Source organism: Polypterus senegalus, chromosome 3, assembly GCF_016835505.1.
Source record: "Polypterus senegalus isolate Bchr_013 chromosome 3, ASM1683550v1, whole genome shotgun sequence".
NCBI lineage: Eukaryota > Metazoa > Chordata > Cladistia > Polypteriformes > Polypteridae > Polypterus > Polypterus senegalus.
The window spans coordinates 208,777,826-208,805,291 of NC_053156.1; the positions used below are offsets into that span (position 1 = coordinate 208,777,826).

General features: G+C 37.9%; 1 protein-coding gene and 1 long non-coding RNA gene across 3 annotated transcripts in view; both read right to left on the reverse strand.

Moving 5' to 3' along the window:
* Positions 1-7,606: 7,606 nt before the first annotated feature.
* On the reverse strand, positions 7,607-10,621 carry LOC120526861. The gene is made up of 3 exons (XR_005633203.1): positions 10,577-10,621; positions 10,136-10,315; positions 7,607-7,644 (listed from the first exon to the last, which is right to left on the reverse strand). It is a non-coding gene; the product is annotated as an uncharacterized LOC120526861 (long non-coding RNA).
* Positions 10,622-19,427: 8,806 nt separating this feature from the next.
* The window catches only part of LOC120525795 (sulfotransferase 6B1-like), a 60,567-nt gene continuing 52,528 nt past the window's right edge, over positions 19,428-27,466 (reverse strand). For both annotated transcript variants that reach the window (XM_039748395.1, XM_039748396.1), the window contains exons 5-7: positions 26,988-27,082; positions 24,426-24,582; positions 19,428-21,217 (exon numbers count right to left, since the gene is read on the reverse strand). In XM_039748395.1, coding sequence (XP_039604329.1) covers positions 21,090-21,217; positions 24,426-24,582; positions 26,988-27,082 — 380 coding nt within the window. In that variant the 3' untranslated portion in view covers positions 19,428-21,089. The remainder of the gene's footprint in view (positions 21,218-24,425; positions 24,583-26,987; positions 27,083-27,466) is intronic.

The following is a 27,466-nucleotide window of genomic DNA, read 5'->3' on the forward strand; positions in this document are numbered from 1 at the left end:
AAGTTTCTACAATGTTTGTTCGTTTACACTGTATATTGTATTTCCTAGGCTCACTGTTGTACTCCCTTTTGCATTTATAATATAGAAACACTGCTGCTGTTTTAGGTGGAGTGGTGGCTCTGAGACTAGGGATCTGCACGGTTTGAATCCTGTAAACACCAAAAATGACTCTACTCTACTCTACTTTGAGCAAGGCCCCTAACCTGCAATTCCTTCGTCCTCAGTATGTCATTAATCTGCATCCAGCCCTGCAAGAAGGTCCTCCAACTTACAGGCAAAAACTTGGTGTTTGATTGCAGGATTGGCAACTGTTTCACTGTTTCAATGTGGTTCTGAGGTGTCACCCGCTGCACTTGAGTTCCAATCCATGTGGTTCATCATGTGGTAGGTGCAGCAACACACTATCAGCAGATGCTCCCAAACTCTCCGCTCTGCTGTTGTTGCTGCTGATGTTTGATTCAATGTTACTAAGGCAACCTAAGAGGGTTCCTAATTAAAATACAGTATGAAATAGATTTAGCTGATGAAATATCGCAGAAAACAACAGATCACATATTACAATGAGCAATGCATACCTGGCAGTATTTTTGACTTCTTTCTTATGTTTAAGCAGTTTTATATTATTTACCCATATTCAGGCTACTGAACATACTCTTTCACAGTTGCAATTAACAAATGTTTGCATTTGGTTTGGATGTGTGCTATTTGGAGGGGTTCTAGATTAGGGCTGACCAAGAGGTTAGGATATGAGTGAATAATGAACAAATCTCTGGCTGTTTTTGAGCTTACTGCCTGCATAATAATAAGTTAAGGCTATTTGTATGTTTTTACTGAAGAAATTTATGGCGATACAAATGTTTCTCTGTATAATCTAAAACAAAGTAAAACAAAATTACATTTTACTAGTTTCTATGGTTCCCACTTTTCTCCTAATGTTGCTGGAATACACACTGCCTTTCACAACCCTGAAATGTATAATAGTATTGGAAAATATATAGAAAGTTGAATGGTACACTTGGAAGGTAATTGTATTCCCTACACTAAATGGTAGCAGTCTGAAATGAGAATGGGATCAGGAGACAGGAGCTGGTAATATAAACTAGCCAAAATCGAAAGCATGAGATCAAGAGTTGAGAAAGCAAGCTCAGAATCAAAATTCAAAATTGTAGTTAAAGGGTGGAGGAATAAAGGTTAAAATCAGTAAAGTTCTTTTTGAGCAAAGCCAAGACATAAATTGAAAGCCAAAACAGAAAATGTTTGTAACCAAAAATCAGTATAAACCAATATATAACTCAAAGAAAATCATGAACAACCAAGTAGTGCACGATTATTTTTTCTATCCACTGGAATTGCAGATATCACTTAGAGAAGAGTAATTTTAGTGAAATCTGATATCCCCCTATCCCTTATTATATAGCACATGTGCAGTACTACAGTATATGCACTAGACTGTGTACAAGTGATTAAAGCTGTCATAATTAGTAAATGGCCAGTGTAGTGGTTAGCACTTGGAGTATGAGTTTATTTGTGGTTAGAGGGTACGTCTTGTGTAGAGTTCATCAGTCTTGCACTTATTCTTAAAATAACACTCTCAAACCTGGTTAATCCATCCTCAGGTCTTATAGGGGCTAATGCCTATCACAGCAGCAATGCTTGCAAAGCAGGATACAGCCTTATACAGAATGACCATCAAATGGCACACTCATACACATATCCACACTCACACAGAGTTAGTTTGAAATTCCCAGTGAACCTAACCAGTCCTTCTTCTGGGTTGTAAGAAGAAAATTGGAGGAACAGAAAGACACTAAGCCAACATGGGGAGAACATGTAAACAAGACAACAATATTGGTTGATGAAACAAAGAGGAGACAGTGGTAACCATCTCACCACCATTTCACTCTCTACTTATTAATTCAGAAAAGCTATCCAGGGTGGTTGCCCCTTTCGTGGCCCGGGGGACGTATAGACCGCCTCCCAGTCCTCCTAGGTCTCCCAGCTGGGAATGGCCCCCAGCCTCCTGCAACACAGTAAAAAAGTTAAAGGGCCTAAACAGCACATAACATGGAGTGGTGCTGACCAAAACAGCAACAATTGTTATGTCTTCGGGGTCTTCTTACACTTACACAGTCGTGCAATTGTATCTATTGAGAATGGGAATGGTGAGTTTTATCCACCCTCTGTTTCATTCTGGGTTGCTTGCTGTTAACAGAGGCCTGTATAACTGAGGAAAGGTTGGTCATGGGGCAATCACTCAATGTGTCCAAAAGAAGCTGCAACTCCCATCCCTGTAACAGTGAAGCTAGGGAAACACCTGTGGTAGAATGTGGTAGAACTAGTTGCTCGATAATAAAGTAGAGTTTCCAGCAGTGCTGTGTGGAAGAGAAATCCCTGGGTTAGATGTACACAAATACCATTTTTAATGTCTTACTGAAGCATTCTACACCACCATTTGCCTGTGCATGACAGAAAACAGTATGAATATATTTCAATCCTCTTTCAGATAGGAACTCATGTGGGGTAAACTTTGGACTATTGTCTGTGGTGATAACACGGGGCAATCCCCATCGAGCAAACAAATTACGTAGAATGTCTATTACAACTTTTGACATAATGGTGCCCACAGAAAAAAACTTCAGGCCACTTTGAATATAAATCAAAAACATTTATAAGAAACCTCTGGTGATGTGGAACATCATGCAGTTCTCCACAAATGTCATGCTGGAGAAGTTCCTATGGATAAGAATGGATGGATGGCTGGCAGACTTATCTTACCACTCAAAAGGTAGGTTTTACAGTCACGGACAAGGACTTTGATGTCCTGGTCAATACACAGCCACCATACCCATTGGCAACACCGTTGCTTAACCTTGACAATGCCAAGGCAAGACATGGTGCCAGAGTGGTTCTGGAATAACAGCGTTGCCCCTTACAATGCAGCAATTGTTCCAAATAATGGAATTGTTGTGAAAAGGTTGTGGAAAAAGGGGGTCATGGTTGGAAAGTTCTTGCAGTTCCTGAAGGGAACCAATATCTTGAATGGAAGAATGCAGTAACTGTACCAGATCTGCTCTCATGTCTTGGTCTAATTCTACAAGTGTTTGCACAGTCATTGAGCATGACAGCATGTCAACCACTGCATTTTCTCTTCCTGGAGTAAACTGGAGGGCAATCAGCCTTCAAAAAATTCATACTACTGGTGGTCAGCAAAATTGAAAGACGGAGTGTGAATTGTCTGCCATACAAATAAATATGCCAATGCTCAAAGGCCCAAAACAGCTCAGGCTTTTTGTTTCCCAACTGAATACCTTTGCTCTGGGTGTCACAGCACGAGAAGCAAAAGCAAAAGGACATTCATGTCCATCTTGCATTTGTGAGAGCACAGCACCAATAGTGGAAGAAGAGGCATCACAAGTCGCAAAGGTGGGGTTCTTGATACTGAAGTGTGCCAGCACTGGGGGTGATGTGAGCTGTTTCTTAAGTCTTACATTGTTAAGTTTCTTGGTGGCATGAAGGGGATGAGTCCCATGGTGTACTTTCCTGCAGCAAAGTGGTGCAATTATTGATGGGTAATTGGGAAAAAAATCTGAGGTAGTATGTCATCATTCCCAGGAATGAAGCTAATTCAGATGCAGTGGATGGTTCAGGCATATTGTGTATGGCATCTTTGTTTGACTGTAGTGCTGAAATGTCATGTGCTGACAGGCAAAAACCAACAAAGTCTACCTCTGAGGCAGCAAAAAGGCATTTTCTTCATTCACAGTGTAGTCATTCATGGCCTGACCAACAAACACTAAACTGAAGCATATACCATGAGTTGCAGTATCCATGCCATGCAATATTATGTCATCCAGGTACACTATAACACCAAGGATGTTTTGCATGATGGTGTTCATGTTTTTTGAAGACATTTAGGTGCTGGATAGAGTCCAAAAGTCATCCGTGTATAATGGAAGATGCCTGTGTAGGTTACAAAAGCAGTTAAACTCCTTCTGTCAGGATTCAGATGTACCTGTAAGTAGCCATGACACAAATTAAGCTTGGAAAATACTGTAGAATCACTAAAAACCGTAGTAAGAACCTCTGTAGATGGCAACAGATATTTATCTAGCACCACAGCTTTGTTCATAGCTCAAAGGTCCACACAGACAAAAAGGCCACCAGATTTCTTTTTCACAATTACTAGATTTGAGACCCAATGAGATGCTCCACGGGTTCTATTATGCCAGACACCTACATCTACTTGTGATCTGCAAGCACAATCTCATGAAGTGCTAAAGACACCTTGCGGAGTGGCTGGATAACAGGGGAACAGAGGAATTAAGCAATGACTGGTGTGTGAAGGAGAACAGACAGGCAAAGCCATTAAAAGCAGCAGGCCATTTTTGTGCCCAGGATGGAGAGACCAACAGAATGTCAGCACATGTATTGTCAATAAGTGAAAAATCAATGTCCAAAAATAGATCTAAGCCCATAAATTTGGAACCTGTAGCAGAGATGTAGAAAGGAAAAGTGGTTAGGGGCTTAGTGCCATAGTGTACAGTCAAAAGAAGAATTCCAACAATTATGATATTTGTGTTCGAATATTCCCATGGTGACTTGGTTGGAGGCAGAAAGGAAAAATGTGAGAAAAAGGTCTGATATGTATTTCAGTTTAATAAAGAAACTTTAGTGCCGGTGTCAGTTAGCAACTTCAGGCAGATGTCTTTCAAATAAACCTGACAGACTCTGAAATTATTCTGTTTGCAGTTGACTGTATGCATTTCTGTTGAAGGCTGGCTGGATGAAAATCATGTATACTGAACTGTTTGCTGCAATGCAGGTGCAGATTGGCAGTTCCTGGAAAAGTGATTCATTTTCTGCCATTTTCTATACCTCTGACCTCGTGTTGGGCAGACAGGCACTCTTGTCTTATTGTGTATTAGCAACACAAATGCCACAGCTTGACTATTAGTGATGTGTAAAAAGATTCTTGTTTGCGATACAATTCATTTCATTCAACTCACCAAAATGATTAGAATCTTTGATTCATTCACTTCAAAAACAACAAGCTATATTCTACTTTAAAATCAACAAATCTGTAAAAACTTTAACCACCAAATAATATAAACAATATAAAAACCAAACAACAAAATAAATAATTCACACATAATAATAATAATAATAATAATAATAATAATAATAATAATAATAATAATAAGCAAGCATTTTTATATCCTAGAAGTCAAAAGAAACACAACATGTGAGTGCTTATATCTTTTATGACTAAAAAAAATTGACTTCAGTTTTGGATTAATCTCTCACAATTGCCTTCTTTTATATTCCATCCTTTTTGATGTAATCTCCCTTACATATATCATAAATTAATTGAACTGATGTAATGTACTGTACTGCGAGTCTCTTGTCCGCATTTCATTCCTCCATTCAGTACACAAACTGATTCTTTCAGTGAACTAGTTTAGTATACTGTACTGTGAGTCTCTTGTCTGTAATTCATTCCTCCGTTCAGTATATGAACTGATTCTTTTGGTGAACTAATTCAGTGTACTGTACTGTGAGCCTCTTGTTTGCAGTTCGTGAACAAACTTGCACTGGTTTTCCAGATCAGTAGGGGCATACTAGTTCATTCAATCAATCAGTGTACTGAGACAGTCCTAGTCACTCAGTCAGAGTGAACCTATCAATAGAAGGTGCTGGAAGTGATCTACTAAGTCAGTCTTTGGCTACTAGTCGTCATCACTGTTTTTCTGAAACAATTTACTAATAGACTATTTCCTGAAGACAGCTGCCCTTTAACTGAAATTAAGATGATTGCTCTGAACTGTTGCAGAATGCAATATAAAACACAGTACACACTGTGTATGCCTCGAAAACAATTGTTGTTTTGTATGTTTTTGCATTTGTCCAGAGACCCAGACAAGTACAAACAAAGTAATTTGTTCATTCATTGCACATTACTACTGTGTATTATATTTTGCCTGCATAAACTGGACTGGAAAAGTTGCATCAAGGTCAACAGACCTCACTTGCACATTCAATGCCAGAAGATTGTTTACTCCATCTTCGCGAATTTTGCTGCTGCAGCGTGCTGCATTTTTAACTTGAACAGCAATGTTGCACGATTTAATGTCAGATCATTCGCCTCCAGCAGTACTCTGTCCCAAATCTGAGGGTTATTAGTCTTTTCAATCAATAGATCAAGGATTATCTTGTCTTGTAAACTGCTGAATCTGCACTGCCCGGCTAAACCGCAGAAGTTACTGATATACCGCAGGAATGGCTCACCTGGGGCCTCATGTATAATGCTGTGCGTAGAATTCCCACTAAAACATGGCATACAGGCAAAAATAGAAATGTGCATGCACATAAAAAAATCCAGATGCACAAAACTGTGTATGCCAAGTTCCATGTGCTTCCCCTTTACAAATCCCAATGAACGTGAAATTTAATGCACGTGCACACTCCTACACCCCTACCCTGACTCCTCCCAGAATTTCACATATTTTAATATGCAAATCAATATAAATATCATCTTCTGTTTTGTTAAAAGATAATGGCTAAATTATGTGAAAAAGGGACAATTTTAGTGAATGCGAAGTGGAGGCAAGGAAAAATGTACTGTTTGTTGGCTTAAGCAGTGATATAAACAAGAAAAGGAAGCTATGAAGTGATACAGCATGGCAGTTCAAGCTCAGAAAATCGTACAGTCACAGTTCCCGAAATAAAAAACAAGGGGTCAGATATCAAAGTCAACGTGAAAAGGTGAGTCGTAGCCCCCCACCATTTTATTCTGTTTCAGACAATATTACAAACGGTGATCCTCGTGCCAATGAAGTGACTCCATGTGATGATGGTGCTGCTGTGCCCAGCACATCTTCAGACACTGACCGTACACACACCTCTGCCTTAGAAATTACCTCTGCCTTAGGAATCACTGGGTGACTATTTGGCTGTGTGCCAATGGACGCTGTTCTGGAGACACAAAATACAATAGTGGATGCTGTAATCGATGTGGCCAATTAACTAAGGAACATAAAGGCTGTACTATGTGATACTGACCACAATTTAAATGAATTGGTTAAAAATACAATACAATACAATACAGTTTATTTTTGTATAGCCCAAAATCACACAGGAAGTGCCGCAATGGGCTTTAACAGGCCCTGTCTCTTGACAGCCCCCCAGCCTTGACTCTTTGAGAAGACAAGGAAAAACTCCCAAAAAAACCTTGTAGGGAAAATGGAAGAAACCTTGGGAAAGGCAGTTCAAAGAGAGACCCCTTTCCAGGTAGGTTGGGCGTGCAGTGGGTGTCAAAAGAAGAGGGTCAATACAATACAATACACAGAACAGAACAAATCCTTAATACAGCATAAAAATAAAAATTTTAGAAGGACGGAGCAGAATTTAACAGTAGATGATATCACATAATAAGATTTGGATATTTTTAGAGTCCTGGAGACCTCATCCATCAAGCTGCCTTCCCATTTGGCCATTCCACGGCTGAAACGTTGCTCGGCCAGCCAATCCAATGAAAGGGACCCCTCTTTCCCATGATTCCTGTGATCCTCCATCAGGGATGACTTTACCACAGGCAGGCAAACAACTTGGCAGGTGGGCCGTGGCACCAATTGCCACATTTGAGTACTGAGACCAGAAACAGAATAGGTGAGGGTTAGTAACAAATTATAACAAACATGTTACTTATGTTTTAGTACTAATGTCTAACAACAGAGATGCAGTATGTACAGTTAATCAACAGCTCTAGTCAGGATATGCTAAACTGAAGTAATGAGTCTTCAGCCGAGATTTAAAGGCTGAGACCGAGAGGGCATCTCTTATAGAAGCAGGCAGACCATTCCACAGTTTAGGGGGCCTGTAACTAAAAGCTCGACCTCCCACTGTTATTTTATTAATCCTTGGAATCATAAGCAGACCGGCATCTTGAGATCTTAATGTGCGCTCAGGTTTGTAAGTCATGATAAGTTCAGACAAGTAAGCTGGACCTTGGCCATTTAATGCTTTATATGTTAAAAGGGGGATTTTAAAATCTGTCCTAAACTTAACCGGGAGCCAGTGTAAGGATTTAAGAACTGGAGTTATGTGTTCATATTTTCTTGTTCTTGTAATAATTCTTGCAGCCGCATTTTGGATAAATGCTGCATCTGATTATCTGTTTTTACATTCTGTTAATTACATTCAAACAAAGCTGTAATGCTGTTCCATTTGGCTGATCATTTGGTGGGTCAGGGTCAGGTTCATCATACCACATCTCTTCAGGTACAGGCAAGCTGTGACACACTTTCTGTGGACTATAGAGCAGCACATTAATAGAGTGGAAATACATTCTATTTACATAAGCAAATTCATTCTCTGAAGGTGCCTATATAGCATAGCATTGGCTCAGAGCGACACAACAGATCAGTTCTCTTCTCTTTATATACTGTACAGTAGCTATTTGAGGTGACTTGCTATTTTTAAAATAACTGTTGGCCTTTTCCCACACTAGTTGGAAAAAGCTCCTGGAACTGTACGTTTTTATGGGTTTTCCAGCTATATATGATGTATTTCCAGCTCATTCTTTTGGTGATTCATCCCTGGCTGATGTGACTTGTCCAGAGCAGCTGACTACCCTGATTGCATTTTCAAAAGTGGACGTTGTTGTGAATTGCACTGTGATGTTTCACAGTTCAACCACAGTGAAAAGAAATCTTACATATCTGGATGAGAAGCGGATAATACCATCCTATACAGCTGGCATGGTGTGACTCTGTGATGTTTGTGAAATACCCAATTGGTCAGCAAGCTCACGTTGATAAGCTCTTGTGGTTAAAAACCCAAGAATGGATAGAACTTGCAAAGGATCAGGTAAAGCACAATTCCTCAAAGTCTGGCTTTGTAAAGCCAGTGCCAGTTCAGCATACAACTCCAAGAAGATAGCTCTTGGAAACCAAAATTCACTTAGAAGCCAGTCATCATCATCATCTGTAAATATGCACTGTCTTCTATTTCTTCCATTTTCGATACCTTCTGAAAACGCTAAAACAGATATGGTAGATGGAATATTTTGGTCATTCCATGCACTATTATACTATTGCAAAATGATTACAATCAAGTGAATTAAATCCCTGGGTGCTGCCAGTTTGCAAAACTGAGCAGAAACGTGCGTAGAAAATGTAGGGGGCTACCATTAAAATGTACACGGCATTACGCAAACGTTAGCTTTTATACATCTCAAAGTGTGCGAGGAAACAGGCGTATGCAACATTTTTGTGCATATACATTGTTTATACATGAGGCCCCTGGAAACCGTGTATGATTGGAAGAGATCAGAAGGATTCTGTGCGAGTCTAAAAAATGGCAACCATTTCTGTGTAGGTGTTATTTGAGCTGAGTGCAGCAGAATATGTTTGCGAGCGTTGGAGATGTCTCTGAGGTCCAACACCTCCAAATATGTTTCAAACATCTGTTTTCAATCCCTCCGTGGAATAGTGAAAAAAAATGAAAAATAGTGAAAAGTCGGCCATCTTTGTTTGCTCTAATTGTTGTGTTGGCTATCAAAGAACACATGAGACATTTTGCTTTTCCAAACTCCTTTCTTTACTACTGTTTTTTTTTTACAGTGTGCATTCTCCAACTCTCACAGGAGTGAATAAACAACCAATCCCCTCTGTGTATTTTGATGACCCTTCTAACATCACAGTAAGCATTATTGTCAGCTTACAGTGTTAATTCATTTTTGAAACAAAAGCCTTAAACCTTACTGAATTTGTTCACTTCTGGGCCAATAATGTTCCCAAGTATAGATTTATATAGTCAAATTGCACACATATTGGAAAAGTAAATATCCATACGATTTTTCACAAAAATATAGTTTAATTTGTTTTGAGACTTCATCGCTTCTAAGATGCCCAACTGACAACTTCACTCCTCTTTAAGTAGTTGCCATTTTTTAATTTACTGGGCATGGTTACTGGTAGCTTGTTTCATGAATGGTGCAGTTAGACTTATACTTTGATAGTGATTTGGGAACTTAGGCTGTCATTTTTCTTTAGATTTCTTAAATTTTCAAAGATTCTGATAAACAAATTCTTGTTTAAACACCATCAATATATAAGACTACAAAGCTGACATTTACCACTCAGGCTCTTGTCTCGACGACCATCCTTTGTCATTTGTTGAGGCGCTCTGGGCCAGAGCTCCACTGTCCTGTCACCTATCCGTGGTCCACCCGGACCCCTGCAATCCTCAGTTATTCTTCACTCCTCCATGGTGCTCACCTCTGGAATGCCATTCTCTTTGCTCGCATACTGGGCCACTGACAACAACAACAACATTTATTTATATAGCACATTTTCATACAAATGATGTAGCTCAAAGTGTTTTACATGATGAAGAAAGAGAAAAAAGACAAAATAAATAAGAAAATAGAATTAGGGAATACTAACATAGAATAAAAGTAAGGTCCGATGGCCAGGGAGGACAGAATAAACAAAAAAAACTCCAGACGGCTAGAGAAAAAAAAATCTGCAGGCGTTCCGAGGCCACAAGACCACCCAGCCCCCTCTAGGCATCCTACCTAACATAAATGACCTCAATCAGTCCTCATTGTATTCAGGGTTCACATGGAAGAACTTGATGATGATGGTCATGAGGACTTCAGGTCTTTAATCCATCAATGTAGGGACATCACTGTGCTTTCATTGGGTGGTGTTGGCGCAGATTGCCACCACAGAAAAATGGAAAAAGAACAGAAGAGAAAGTAGGGGTTAGTACGGATTATGGAGCCACCTGGAATGATACTGATAATTAAATACATATATAGAGTATCAGGATTAAACTAAAATGAAGCTATGAGAAAGCCATGTTAAAATAATGAGTTTTTAGCAGTTTTTTAAAGTTCTCCACCGTATTAGCCTGCCAAATTCCTATTGGCAAGCTATTCCAGATTTTAGGTGCATAACAGCAGAAGGTTGCCTCACCACTTCTTTTAAGTTTAGCTCTCGGAATTATAAGCAGACACTCATTTGAAAATCTAAGGTTACGATTTGGAGTGTAAGGTGAAAGACATTCTGAAATATAAGGTGGAACGAGATTATTTAAGGCTTTGTAAACCATAAACGGTATTTTAAAGTCAATTCTGAATGACACAGGTAACCAATGTAGTGACATCAAAACTGGAGAAATGTGCTTGGATTTTCTTTTCCTAGTTAAGATTCTAGCAGCTGTATTCTGCATTAGTTGCAGTCAATTGATGTCTTCTTTAGGTAGTCCTGAGAGGAGTGTGTTACAGTAATCTAGCCGACTGAAAACAAAAGCGTGAACTAATTTCTCAGCATCTTTCATTGTTATGAGAAGTGTAACTTTTGCTACCTTTTTAAGTGAAAAAATGCTGTCCTAGTAATCTGATTAATATGTGATTTAAAATTCAAGTCAGAGTCAATAGTTACCCTCAGATTCTTTACCTCCGTCTTGACTTTTAATCCTAATGCATAACCTCATTATATCCATTTTTGCCAATTACTAAAATATCTGTTTTCTCCTAGTTTGAGAAAATTACTACTCATCCACTCAGAAACACAAGCAAAACATTGTGTCAGTGAATCAAGAGAGTCAGGGTCATCAGGCGCTATTGATAAATACAGTTGTGTGTCATCAGCATAGCTGTGGTAGCTCACGTTATGCCCCGAGATAATCTGACCTAACGGAAGCATGTAAATCGAAAAGAGCAGCTGACCCAGGATAGAAGACCATATAGAATATCATGTGTCTTTGAAGTATGATTACCACAACTAACAAAGAATTTTCTACCTGCTAGGTTGGACACAAACCAATTTAAGACACTGCCAGAGAGGCCCACCCATTGACTAAGGTGATTTCTAAGAATATTGTAATCAATGGTATCAAATGCAGCACTCAGATCTAAGAGGATGAGAACAGATAAACGGCCTCTGTCTGCATTTACCTGCAAGTCATTTACTACTTTAACGAGTGCAATTTCTGTACTGTAATTTGTTCTGAAATCTGACTGAAATTTATCAAGAATAGCATGTTTATTGAGGTGGTCATTTAGCTGCATAATGACTGCCTTCTCTAGAATTTTATTTAAGAAAGACAGGTTAGAAATAGGTCTAAAATTTTCAAAAGCAGAGGAGTCAAGATTATTTTTCTTGAATGGGGTTTAACTACAGCAGTCTTAAGACAGTCTAGGAAGACCCCTGTATCTAATAACGAGTTTACTATGTCAAGAATACTATCAATTAGCACACCCGATACTTCTTTGAAAAAACTTGTTGGTATTGGGTCAAGGATGCAGGTGGATGGTCTCATTTGGGAAATTATTTTATATAAATAAGGTAAATATATCATGGTAAAAGAATTTAATTTGTTTATAATGGAGTACTGGGGTTTAAGAGGATCAGTATTGGGGAGCTGTACTATATTATTTCTAATATCATTAATTTTTTGAATAAAAAATACAGCAAAAGCCTTAAAAGTTTCATTGGAAGTTTTTTAGAGGCATTCCATTGAGCGACCTGGGTTTAGCAGACAATCAATTGTGGAGAATAAGTGTCTGGGATTACTAGCTATGTTATTTATAATTATAGAGAAATAACAGTGCCTCTCAAGACGGACTATATTGTTGTATTCTGTTATTTTAACCTTCAATATCTCATATTGGATAATCAGTTTAGTTTTTCTCCATTTACGCTCAGCTCCCTGGCATGTTCTCTTTAGATCACACACTCTTTGAGTCTTCCATGGTGTAACAGTGCTAGAAGATTTTTTAACTATCTTTTCAGGTGCAACTATGACAGCAGCAGCTCTCACTTTAGTATTAAAATTTTCCACCTTACTATTTACATTATCCTCGCTATCGTAGTAAATACTACAAATGGACTGGTTGCTTAGAATATTTGTAAATTTTGAAGTTGCTGATGAATCAAAGAAGCGTTTTTTAACAATATGCTTCTCGTGAATTTTTTCTATCATTATTTCCATATTAAATAGTAAGAGAAAATGGTCTGATAGACCAATATCTATGATCTGCTTCACATCAACTTTTAGTCCTTTAGTAATTACTAAATCTAATGTATGACCTGCTTTGTGTGTAGGCTGACTAATGTGCTGGCTCAAATCAAGAGTCCAGGAGGTTCATGAATTCTTTTACTTTCGAGTCACACTGATTATTGATATGAAAGTTAAAGTCGCCAACTATTAGGAACGTGTTGTAGTTCGTAATTACAATTGACACCAAGTCTGAGAATTCCTCATAGAAAGACACATTGTATTTATAGGATCTATACATGGACAATACTAGACACTGAGAAACTCCATGAATAACAACGGCAAGATATTCAAAAGACTTGAATTTGCCAAAGCCGACATCTTTACACTTTAACCAGCTTGAGTAATTGTTTGCTAAACCGCCACCTTTCTTACCTTGGTGATCCGCATGAGCAAAGCTGTAATTCAGAGGCGCAGATTCAATTAAAACAGCCGTGCCATCAGAGCTAAGCCACGTTTCACTTAGTGCAATAAAATCTATTTTCTTATCACTAATAAGATTGTTGATAGAACACGTCTTGTTGGTTAATGCTCTAACATTTAATAAAGCCATATTTAATGTCTTGGAAGAGCAGAATTGAATTGTAGGAGCGTTGTGGGTATTTGAGATAGGTTATTGTTTTTAGAGCCACTCTGTGCGTATTTTTCACTTAATCTATAGTTTGTTTTATAATTTTAATACATTGTTCATCTAGAGGTGTAATTATAATTAAATTATTTGTATTTATGCCGCACTGTCTAGATTTTTTACATGCATTGGGGTTAGTTATTAGAGTATTAAGTATTAATGCAGTGCACTTTTGAGGAAGATTTTGTCACCAAATTGTCATGTCCTAGGAAAGCATTACATAAAGGGTTAGGAGTAATAGTAAAGAGTCAAGAGAGACTAATTAACTTAGAGATGTTTTCAGAGAGGACCTGGGTGCGGAATCTATTAGGATGCAGACCATACCACTTGAAGAAATGCGATCTCTCCCAGAAAAGGTCCCAATTGTCCCTCGCAGAAGCCTTTCAGCTAGGTGTTTAATGCCAGCAGATGACTGTAATACTCATTTGATCTTCTAATGAGAGGTAAGGGACATCTCCTTGCAGCCGGGGTCCTCTCCTTTGTGGCTTTAATTAATGCAGTGAAGTCTGCCTTGAGAATCTCCGACTGTCTGTAACTCATGTCGGTTACCCCTGCATGTATTACAATGGCTCCCACTGCCCTGTTCTTGTGCCTCTCGAAGACTTTAAGCGCTCTTCTCATAATATCTAGAAAGCGAGCACCGGGAAAACAAGAGACAAAAGATTTCTGATTAGGGCATGAGATGTATAGATCTTGTACAATAGAATCTCCAATTACAAATACATCACCCGGGGTTGAAGGCAAACTGGGGAAACGGAGATGGTCGAAACAGTTCTGGGTGGAGATTCTTGCCTGTGCCGATGGAGGTGATCTAACCTTAACACCCTGCCTGCATAGTTGACACAGGCCAAGTTCCTCATAGTTGACGTCGTTGCTCTGACAACGAGGCGCAGGGGTAAAACTTACTTGGCCTTGACAGTGAGCAGCAGGGGGTGGAGTCGATGTTATAGAGCCGCGATTTGCTGAGACGAGGATTTTTCCAGCAGACGAGCTTTCAAATCCCTCAGGTGCCTTCGTCTTGACAGGAGTTTCTGGATTTGGATATCGAGAGCCTGAAGTTTTTCAACAACACGGTTCATCTCACCGTCAGCCATTGTCTGCTTCCGCTTCCACTTCATGCCCTAGGAAAGAATGAGAGAGAGAGAAGGTTAGTCTTGAGGACCACTCTGTCTCCCTTCAACTGTGTTTTTTCATACTCATGATTCTGTCTCCTTGTTGTTTCTGTTTTCCTACACGATTCTCCCCTATCTAACCTAATCAGGCACCTTTTTCTACTATCATGCTCGCTGGTGCCTTAGTGTCAGAGATAAATTGGCTCATCCAATTGCGCCTTCACATGCAAACGCAATTAAGCCAATCTTCTCATCAACCATTCTGGGGCTGCACAGCTTTCTCACCACACGTACCTGCACCTATAGAGTCTGAAGTACACTATTTTTTAATAAAAACTCCTGCACTGACATGAACCCTTAATACATATTACCACGGGAAGAATAGTAGGAAAAGAGAATAAAATATTGAGAATAGAATATTGAGAGCAGGTAATAAGGTGGTAGGTAGGACAACAAGAAGGAGACCAGTTAAGGGTAAAAAGTCGTGGTGGTAGGCCAGAGAGGTGCAGCATAAAATAAAGGATAAAAAGGAAGCAAAGAAGTCATGGTACCAGTCAGGGAGGGAGGAAAATGGGTAAATATATAAGCATCCAAAACAAGAAGGCAAAGAGGGCATTGGCATGAGCCAAGGCACAGGCTTTGGACGATGTTTATAAAAATTTATACAGAAGAGGGAAAGAGAATGGTTTTTAGAATAGCAAAGGCTGTTGAATGAAGAAAATCAAAGTGCAGTATTTGGAGATGGAGTCATAAATATAGGGCTAGTATTAAGAATACTAGGGAACTGGAAAGAATAAAAAACAAAAATTCAACAGGACCAAATGAATTACCAGAGGAATTATGGAAGAGTTATGGGGAAGAGAGAGTAAACATGTTGTGGGATCTAATGTAGAAGATTTATGAACAGGAGGGAATACCAGAGAATTGGAGAAACGGTGAGATTGTATTCATTTATATGGATAAGGGAGATATTCAGGATTGTGGACACTATAAACGGATAAAGTTGATTTCACACACAATAAAAATTTGGGAAAGGGTTATAAAGAGAAGGCTTTGGAAACAGACAACCACACAGGAGGAGCAGTCTGATTGCAATGAGAGGAACAACTGAAGCAGTCTTTCCATTGAGACAGCTCACAGAGAATTACTGAGAAAAACAGAAAAGACTGCATATGGTTTTTATTGATTTGGAGAAGGCTTTTGATAGAGTGCCATATTAAGACCACTGGAGAGGTATGAGAGACAAGGGAGAATCAGAGAAGTGCATGCAAATTATCAAGAATATGTTTGATGCAGTGAACACTCAGATTACAAGCAGTGTTGGGAAAACAGACACAATCTCAGTTAGAAAAGATCTGCACCAAGGATCTTCTTTGAGTCCTTGCCTCTTTGATGTGGTTATGAATGTATTGCTCGTGGGATAAAACATCAAATCCCCTGGTACATGCTTTTTGCTGATGACATTGTGTTATATAGCACCAAAAATGAGGAAGTAAAGAAGTTGGAATAATACAAAGTCCTACCTATGGACAAAAATAAAAACCCAAGAAAGCTGAAAAATTGCTAGAGAAAACTGAGGATTTATTAGATCCATTTTATTTTGCCTACTAGTCTAATAAAATGTTAGCTTGATTCTTCTGTTGTCAAACCAGTTATAAGGCATCAAAGCTCTTTAGATTGTCCTGTTTTTCTTAATTTCTTATCATCTTTTAATACCATCTAGCCTTATCCTTTTGCAAAAAAGGGCAATTCAAAGTTTTTAGTTTGCATTTTTACTTGGTAGGGTGGTTAATTGTTATGTTTGTTGAATGTTAGACGTAAACTAGGATAAAGAAAATGCAGAAGCCGTCTGCCAGATAGGAGAACAGTACCTCTTCAGTCTCAGGAAGCCAATTCTTTTTAATGTAAATGTTAATATCTTTTTTTTTCTTCTATAACCCTTGTAAGGACAGGGAGCTGATGCTTACTCTGGACAATCTCATTCATTCTTCTCTCAGAAAACAAAACTTAATTTTGGCACAAATATGATACCCAAGCAAAGAAAAACTCAATGCAGTCATCATGTCTGCACAGGAAGTGATGAATGAGCGACCCAAAAGAACTTCCCTGATTGTGCATGACACTATCACTGAACTTGGGGTAATCTTCCAAGAATGCCATGTGACAAATGGGGGTGCTGTCATCCCCTTGAACCCTCAGACCAGACATCAGACACCAGGTAAAAGTCCAAATAATGACTTTATTATTTATAATAATGTGCATAAGCACCTCCAGCTCCATTATACTTAAATAAATCACAATGATAACAATAACACAATCCACAATAATTAATCCTCCACACCTCCCAGCAGCTCAGTCACCCTTCCTCCCAACTCGGCTCACTGCTGGGATTTCCCACAATCCTTTTGAAGTCCTTGACCCAGAAGTGTTTCTGTCCCTCAGTCCATGTGACGTTATAACACTTTTCTTCAGCCCGGAAGTACGTAATTTCCTCTGTCCCCGTGACTGGGACGTACTTCCATGTTATATGGAAAATACAAGTCCCTGGGCCTCCCTGCAGCGTCCCCTGGTGGCCCCAACGTTATCCAACAGGGCTGTGATGAAAGACTCCAAGTTCCATGATTCCCTGCTGGAATTCGGGGCCCCTCCATGTTGCAGTGATGGTTCCATCTGGCGGCTTGGGGGTATTGGCCAGGATAAGCTGCCAGCCATATTCCACAGCCAGTATCGCCTCCCAGAGGCAAAAAGAGCCGAAGTGGAACTTGAAATCAAGCGAATATAAAATGATATAATAGATTAAAGATTTAGTCCCTAGTCTAACCCCATCGTTATGGTCCCAATGCCCAGTGGAAGTTGGCAGCTTTGAAATGACTTCTGTTCATTTAATCAAAATTCCCAATTATGTGCTTATCTAATGCTGCAAGTGGACAAACACCTCAAACAACTTGAAAAAGCTCAATATTTGATCACAATTGTCATGAAAAAAGGGTACTGGCAAATTTAACAGAATCTGCTAAGGTGAAGAGCGCATTTAGCACCCTTAGAGGCCATTGGCAGTATTGTGTTCTCCCATTTGTATTGCAAGGGGATCCAGCAACCTTCTAGCATCTGGTGGATAGAGTGCTCTGTCCCCACAATTCCTATAGTGCTGCCTATCTAGAAGATGTTGTTATCTAATCTGACATGTGGGACAAATATGTGCAACAGGCCCATGAAGTACTCCTGACACTGAATGAAGCTGGCCATAGGATCAATCCCAAGAAATGTTTTTTGGATTGACTGAGGCAAAGTATTTAGGCTACTTATTAGGCAAAGGGTACAGTCTGACCACAATATGCCAAAGTTGATACTATCAGGGTTTAACAGGGTATTACTACTGGTTTGTGCCTCATTTTTCCAACAGGTCAGTGCCCTTCATACTGTAGATCTTACAAAGAAGCAAGTCCCTAACACGTGGTATGGGATGCTAAAACAGAAGCCAATTCCGTGACTTGGCTCTTGTGCCATCACCTGTTTTAATAGCACATGATTTCTCTTTTACCTTTTGTCTTACATACTGATGCTTTGGTCCCAGTGTTGTGCTGAGCCAAAGCATCTATGGTGTTGAACACTCCCCATCATATTCCTGAGCTGGAAATTACTGGATCAGGAGACTAAGTATGCAGCAGTGGAAAGAGAAGCCTTGGTGATAAAGTGGGCTATTAACTAGCTGAGGTACTACCTCCTGGGCCTTGAGTTTACTCTTATGCACCCCTACGGTGGATGGCACTTCATAAGGAGTCAAATCCATGTGTCACCAGGTGATACTTGGACCTTCAGCCTTATCAGTTTAAAGTCTTCCATCGATGAGGTTCTCTCCATGCCAAAGCCAATGATCTTTCTTGTATTTATGACTTCATGGTTTGGGCCACCTGACCCGATGGGTTTGGGCTAAGGTGAGGGTCCTGTCATGCATAAGGAATAGCTAAAGGGCTCTGATTTTCTCTTCCTCCATCTCCAGACCAGAAGTTTGACAGCTGTAACACCTCTGATGTCACTTCCAGTGTCTGCCCACCTGGACCTGCCCTTTTCTTCTGGAAGGACTTGAAACCAGATCTGCCATCTTGAAATAGTTCAATTGGGAAATTGCATCTGGAAAGACATTTCCACAATTATTGAGTGTTTCTTTACTGTTTATTTCACTTCAATTACACAGGGTCATCAGAGTGTTGCCACAACTCTTTATTGTGGTCTGTCTTTTCTCTTACAACACACTTGCTAACCTCCTTAAGAACTTAAGGATAAATATTATATGGTCCTGGTGATTTGTTTCATTTCAGCCTATTTAATCAAAGCAGTACTTCTCCCTCTACAGTTTCCAAATCACTCAGTACCTCCTTAGTAGTCCCTTTAACTGCTAGAAGGTTATCCACTTCCTCATCTGTGAAAAATGCAAGTTTAAAGCATCTGCTACTTCACTGTCTGTAGTCTTACTTCACTGTCTGTAGTCTTGGTGTTGCACCATCATGCTACGTTATGTGTGATAATTTAAGTTTTAGTGGAGGAAGAAGCTAATAATAGAAGCATACACACCAAATGTCATAATTTAATCTGGTACGAAAGGCTGTCTCCTTCATTACCTAGGGTTCTGCTCATCAGACATCTTTATAATAAGGCAGTGGCAACTAAATAAACAACTGAAGGCACAGCTGTAGGCCAAATGTTGGTTTAATTTTTAGATGTAGTAAATATATAATAATACTGCATAAATTTTTTATTGTAGAGGTTTATTTGTCTGTGATGTATTGAACTGTCAAAAATAATCCTTTTAATAAAGCAAAGTTTATATTTTTTGGACAATAAAAACTTGACCTTAATTTAATTGGACCTGTATTCAGAAGGGCATTAGCGTTGAAAAAAACAAATAAGCATTTACAAACATTATAAAGACAATACAGACACTTTTTATCAACAAATGTCGTTGGCAGCATTTCAAAATTACTTAACATTGCTTCTATAGATAATGTAGCATAATATAACATTCTTAAAACTGCTTAATCCAAGTCATGGCCAATGGAGACCAGTTCACTTCATTACAAATACATTTTTTATTTAAAAAACAAATATATACTAATAGTTGTACATTTCCTAGTTTGTTCCTAAAAAAATATATACTGTATGTATTTTTTTGCACAAAAATATACCCACCAAATTAAGATTTATCATAACAGATTTAGCACCAAAGAGATGAATTGTAGAGAGTTTAATTCATCAAAGTGATTCCTCTTTTGATAAAATACATCATAATTTGTTAGAAATAAATATATTTAAATGCAGTATAAAAATGTGGATGTTTCTTTATGCATAGTATTTTTCAGAAAAGAATTAATAATTTTAAAAGCAATTTGTATTGTTAAAGGCTCTTTTAAACAGTTTTTTTTCCTTAAATATTCCTTCCCCTGGTTCTTGGACAAAGTTCTTTACAAAATAATTTATTAAGACCATGATAAAGGCTGTTTTTCCAAAATAGGTCAAAGAGAGATCAAGGTGTCATTTATGAATTTATTTATTACTTCCTGTTTTATAAATAAATATATTTGTTCCGTATCCAGCAAAAATATGGGAATTTTCTTTTACAAAGTTATGCCCACAACATTCCTCTCTGAAGGGATACATTAAGTTATTTCTGTTTCTGTATAAAGAATTGTTTCTTTCCGCACCTACTTAGTGTGTTCTTCTGCCAGAATGAATAAACTGCCACTTTGGATAAGCATCTAGCACTAAAAGTTTCCTCTGGCCTCCATGATTTTAAATAATATTAGATGCCATTCAGTGTCAGATAAAACTGGATGAAATTATGATTTGCTTATTAAGCATTAGTAAATGCTTACCTAAATCGTTTTCCAAAGAGACAGGTCTTAGAGCTAAAGAGGTAAAGAATCAAGAATGCCATATAACTGGCAAATGAAATCACTGTCCTATGCCAACACAATTGATTTTAAAACAGACGGCTTTAACATAGCAGCCATACTGGGCAAGTAGCCAGAGCATGATACTGTGTAATTTGTTCATGAAGATGGATAGATAGATAGATAGATAGATAGATAGATAGATAGATAGATAGATAGATAGATAGATAGATAGATATAACCTTATTGATCTGCAAGGGGAAAATCTGTGCAAAGTGAAAATCACTAAAATCTGTAAACTTTATGATCCAGTACCATTTTTTAGTCATAGTTCAAATGTGTGTGGCACTTTGCAACAACTTGGGTGTTCTGCTGCTCTGTTTGGTTCCCTGGACTTCATTTGCAGTACAAATTATATTTCAGCATGGCTCCAAGTTTGGTTCCTGCGAGGTATTGTTCAAACTTAGCATCTACTTCTTTGCTTTGCTCTTCAGTAAAAAGGTTTTTCCAGTCTCCTATATCTCCTAAAAGAGAGACAGGGAGAGACACAGAGGGAAAAGTCATTTGAAAAGTTAATTTTATACCATTTCTGCCATTTGCTAACCTAAACCCAGAATCCTATTAAAATAGATTTCTCCTCCTAATCAGCAGAACCCAGAGTGTAGTGAGTGTGAAGTGAGACCTCTAACTTTTAAAAAAAAAAACAACATTTTTACAGAATTATGGAGTGTATCAGGCTTTATGTTTTGTGAAATAAATGTTGAAGGACCATACAAAACATTGTTTAAGCTGCATAGATTCTGAAACAAGAGATGAAAAGATTAGTTCATTTGTTATGGCTACTCAATGTTCTTTTGATGTGCCACCTCAGCCCATGGATCGAAATGTTAGAATAAATGGGACAATGGCAGGCACAAACCATAATAATATACTGTTTATCAGAAGTTTTGGAACACTGGTAGATGGTGTTTTTATTTTCTTCTTTGTTGCCAACTGAATTGATTGCGCTGGATTTTCTTTTGTACATTTTAGCCAAACCTTATGAATTTCTAAGTTACTTCTAATTTAAATAATTAGATGTTCACTTATGTACAGAAATATTTTGAGGTTATGTACTTTTAATGTACTTCTTGAAAGGGCTTTAAGCTTCCTTTAGTTAATATACAGTAGCCGATTAAGGAAAACCTTGATTACTTCCATAACAAGCCATAGTGTATTGGCTGATAGATGTTAAGCCCTGACAAGGAACTACTTCCATGGTCAGAAATGCCACCTGTCTCTCTTGGGGTGATCTTTCTTTAAAGACTTCCTTTACCAGCCATCAACACACAGGTAGTTCAGCAGTAGCCTGGCTACTATAATGTATTGTGCCCAATTTGACTTCTAACCTGTTAAATGAAACCTTTAGTAATTTCTTCTGGGGTGCTCTCTGCAAACATATATCATACTCCACCTCAAGTAGTATTTTATTTAAGCTTAAGACACAGTTATGTAAGCTGACCTTATGGGAACTTACATTTTCATTGTTGGCCAAAATTGTGTCTACCCAACATGTCTCTACAAGTGAGTAGCACAGCACAGCACAGTACAACACGTGTAATGCACTGCTGTTCTAGAACACTTGTGTCCCGTTCACTGGGGAATGAATTACTCTAGTTTTACCATCCTTTTTAATTATTTGATTCTAATTTAGCCTATACTAACACTAAATTCATCTGCATGGCATTAGGTGCAAAATGGGGGATTGTATTTAGGACTACACAAAGAGGTACATTTCAAAATTCATTACTGTACAATTCCTGCATTATGATAATCAAAGATACTTGCACAAAGATGCAAAAGTTGCATCTTTCTCAAGGCACAATTTTAAACACATTGAGCTACTCTTCCTACTTGTAGGGAAGTGTTTACTGAACCCTGACAATTGTTTTCATTTTCCTTCCATGCCTATAAAAACATGTATGGTTATTTTTTATTAATTGTCTGCACTAAACTCAATACTCAGAAGATCATCGGGGGTCAGTACAGCTTTTGAACTGCTAAATGTCTGTATATGTTGTTAGATGTCATATTGGTCATTTTTGTGGTTAGTAAATAAAGAAACTGGTAGTTGCTTTTATAACTCAATTCCCAACACTGCACTGTTATGATAATAGGCATACAGTAAGTATCTCTTGTTTTGCTCCATTACTGTCAATTTAGTATGTAAAAAATGCATGATCTTATAATCATTTATTAAAATGAAGTTGATTAAAATCAATGAGGTGTGGGGTTGCAATGGGTATAAGTTGCCAGCTCAAAGCATTTTAGACACTGGTATAATTCTTGTCTGAAGATATTTTTCTGTGTTTGGAGTGTGCCTATTTTATGTTTTCACTGGCCATTTGATGACCCTAAATTGATCAAAAACATCTATTTTTGGCATGATGCTTGCTTTAATATACAACATGGCTCTGTGGATAGATGGAAATCACAATCAAAATGGAAGGAAAGGTAAGCGCTTAAAAAACAGAAAGTTATTTAAAAATGAAATTTACTGATAGCAGTTCATGAACAGTCCTTTTTAAAAGGAAAATGACTTGAATTTCACTCTGACCTAGGACTAATGGAGATAATATGGCTGTCATTAGTTGTATGCATTTATCTACTAATTATGATGGTGGAAAATGAAATTATTGATAAATGTAGCACAGGTCAGGTCAGGTTGAGGAGCATGCATTGGTACAGTGCGTCACCGCATCCACCACATGATGAAACAGCTCGGGATCCTGATTGGCGACCCCCCAGGCAGACACGCAGTCCAGTCTCACCCTCCAGAAATGACCCTCTAACTGCCGCAGTCAGGTGTTACGTGGACGTCCCCTTGGCTTGGTCCAGAAACTCGGGTCCTCAACAATGAGGGTCCTGCAAGCTGTATCACCTTTGGGGAATCACACCACATTGCTGTAGTGCGGTAACTGACTCTCCCTCACAATGCAGGTAATGTGCCTCATTCGGGACTCCATGAACAGCTGCTCATTCGACACAAAGTCAAAGCAATGGTACCCAAAGATTTTCTGAAGTGACACAGTACCAAAGGAGTTCAGTCTTCGTCTTAGGTCACTGGATATCGTGATGTCTCACAACCATATAGCAAGACAGGAAGTATGAGGACTCTTAAGACTTGGACCTTCATCCTTTTGCAGAGATATTGGGAGCATCACACACCCCTTTCCAGCAACCTCATGACCCCACCCACCATGCTCTTCCATTCCGTCTACTGACTTCACAGGAAGAGTCACCAGAGACATGACTGTCACTGTCGAGGTAAGTAAACATCTCGACAAGGTTGATACTCTCTTCGCAGACAGACACACTGCTGACGGATGTACCTAAGAGGTCATTAAAGGCCTGGAGCACAACACAAGTAAAACATGTTTGGTACTTGGCAATGCTCAAATGTGTTTTGCATTATAAAAGGGGTCATCTGTACACCATTTTCAGCATCTTTACTTTTTCTTGAGCTTGTTATGGACTGCAGTCTGCCTCATTCAATTTAAAATAATTTGTCTATTTAATGTTTGTTATTGTTAGATTTGATTGACAGTAATTAGCCATTAATTACAAAAGGGACAGACTTTAATTTATTTACAGTATGTAAAGTAATAAACATCACACATATTTTTTTAAGTTCATTTATAAACATTAATTAATCAATGAATTTTATTTACATATAAAGAGAACATAAATTACCTTTCCTAAATATAACTTGGCCAAATGGTCCATGAGTGTTAATCGAGTCCTCCTTCATAGTCTTAAATGTACTGGCTTCAGTGATAGATTGGATCTGTTCTTCAGTCAAGGTATAATTGAAGAATTTGCTTATTTTTTCGATTCCGTTTTGCAAGTTCTAAAAACCAAGCACAGGAATTACTTGAGAATGTCACTTCTTCTTTATTATTTTCATGAATAAATATAATCCTTCAAAATATCCACCATAATATTCTGTTAACATTAACTAATTACCTACTAATAAAGGTTCATCTACAGTATGTTAATAAAATATCAAATGAAACAGTAGGCAAGGAAAGGTTTTGGGCCTTGCCACAATATTAGTGTTCTGTAATAGAAAAATTGTGACAGTAAAATATCCAGAATTATTTTTTACCACAACATTAAGGAGCCATTGCAATACTGCATGAAAGATGGAAACAAAAGCCCTGTAGGCAACCTCAGTAGGCTGGGTTTCATTTTGGAAAAGGGAACTGCAAAATGTGTTATGATGAAATTTCAAGAGTCAGAATCCGCAGCCTCTACAAAAAAGCTAATATTGGGGTTATGGAAACTAGACTTCTGATAAAAGTCAGACTTTAGATTCAGAACCTGAAATGCAGACTGCACTGTTAATGTTCAACAGTGGACCAGATAGTCATCCTTTTCTATTTATGTGTTTTGTAGATCAAGAAAATCATTTTGACATTGTCACCATGGGTATCTTGAAGATGTCGCAGAAATATAGGACATCAGAACCACTTTCTCCATCAATATGTGGAAAAAAACGGTTATTTGAAAGAGGCACAACTTAGGCAAAGGTCTCCATTAAATGTGCAATTGGTTGTATTTCTAATTTCTGAATTTGATTATTTTAAAGCAATATCAAGTTTGAAGACTTTAGGGCTGCATATCTAATATTTGTGCTGCATATCTCTGTGAGGTTCTGTAACTGGATAGGTTATTTTTTAATTGTTTTATTTTCATTTTTGTTTTTTGGCTGTACATTATATATTCAGTGATTTAATGGGATCAAAATCGGCGTATCATGGTGTACATGGCTATATTTGTCAGTGTGTGACATCATTCCAGACACTTCCCCTATAAAAAGGAGAAGGGGACATGATTCTCATTGGCAGCACTTCTGATTACAAATACAAGACTCTTACAAACTATCCTTTGACAATATTTAGCTTCTTTCATGCTTTATTTTTGTTACCCTTTCCCAGCATTGTTCTTTGTTGTCATCAGGATGGAATGCTTCAATAAAAACATGGGGGCACAGATGAAAGCTGATCTACAGTAAATTTTGCAATGTTGAAATGTTGGAACATTTTTCTTATAACAAAGTATGGCGTTAAGATAGTAATACAATGATACGGTGGCCCTGTAAAAAAGTACTAGAATGGGGAGCACCCCAGTTTACTTTGGGGTCTTATTTTTTAAAAAAAGACATGGATGTCTGCCTGTTAATGCACACCATCATGTACATACAAAGGGGAACTTTGATCACTAACAATTTAATTGAAAAAAGAAGGCTATATTAACTTTCCCTCACTTAGCACACACCACTTAACCAGAAACTTTCCCTGTGGACTGACAGACAAACCTTGCCAACAATCAGTGTTTTCCTTTAGTTTTGCCATGGTACCTACTCTTTCTGTGCACTTTTACATATCGTCACCACTCTGATTGTGAACGCGTCATCTCTAATGTTGTGCGGCACCACATGTAGTTTTGCGCGTCATCTCATTTAAATAGATGTGTCACCTTAAGTGTGCGCATCCTCTTTAATTGTGCACTGTAAGAGCCAGTCTTAGAAGGTTCAAGCTTTGAGTTAAACCCATATTAGTGTCTGCTTAATTTGAATAGAATATAAATCTCTTTCATAGTTATAAGCAATGGTATAGTCTTTTACCCCTGTACAGTAAGTTAGAATGAGATTGAACTTTCTTGCTATAATTAAAATACAGTGTAATAATTGAGTCAGTTGTTGTTTAGAATAGGTTCCAGTGCTCAGGGATTTAAAAGACCCATTTTCAGCATAGAAATAGGATAGACATACAGTTTTCTGACCGTTTTTAAATGGTTCAGAAACTTTTAAAAGTGATTTTGTAACAATTATAAATAAACAAGATTTTGAACAGAACTTCTCTTGAACAAGAATTTTTCTAATCTTTGCTTTGTCAATTTTCTTTTTTTTGTGTGAACTGTTTTACCTTGAATTTTTACTAAAGCTTTTAAAAATGAAGATATTTTGTCTGTGGAATCATTTCGACATGTCAGGCTTTTGCTGAATCCCATTTACAAGCTGGAGATGTTGAACTTTGGTAATTTTGGATAAACGCAGCTACAGTGTGCATCACACCATTAAATTTTATGTCACTTGCCCTTTGGGGCCAGCATACTTTGAGTAGTTGACTATATGATATTTTTTCAAACAGTTACATAAACAGAAATTGATGAACTAGCTGGACTGTTCTCGTCAAAATTATACATTATTAAGTTTTTATTTTATTATAAATGCAGAAAGCTGTACTTTACCTCTTTCAGGTCTTCATATGTCACAATCAGCACATTTTCGTCATCCATTCTTTTGTTCCACTCAACTGCATGATCAAAATAACAGCCCCAGGGAACTGGAAAAAATAAAATGGCAAAATTATTAAATCTCCTTATGTCAGACAATTACATGATTAGAACTTGCCATAACAATAAAAAGAATATGACTGGAACTTAGAATTTAAATTAGGATAATCATTGAGGATTATTGGTTCTGTACATTATTTTTTGCTACAGTTCTCTATACATGAAGGGATGCCATTGTATCTCTTACTAATATATATTAATAATAAAATATATATTATATCATGATATTGCCAAATATCTAATTGTCAAATAAAATTCTGAATAATCCACATTGTGTTGTGAATAAGTAAACTTTTTCTGCTAACCCATCTGCGTTTGTTTCCTGCCTTGCGCCCTCTGTTGGCTGGGGTTGGATAATGGATGGATGGATGGTA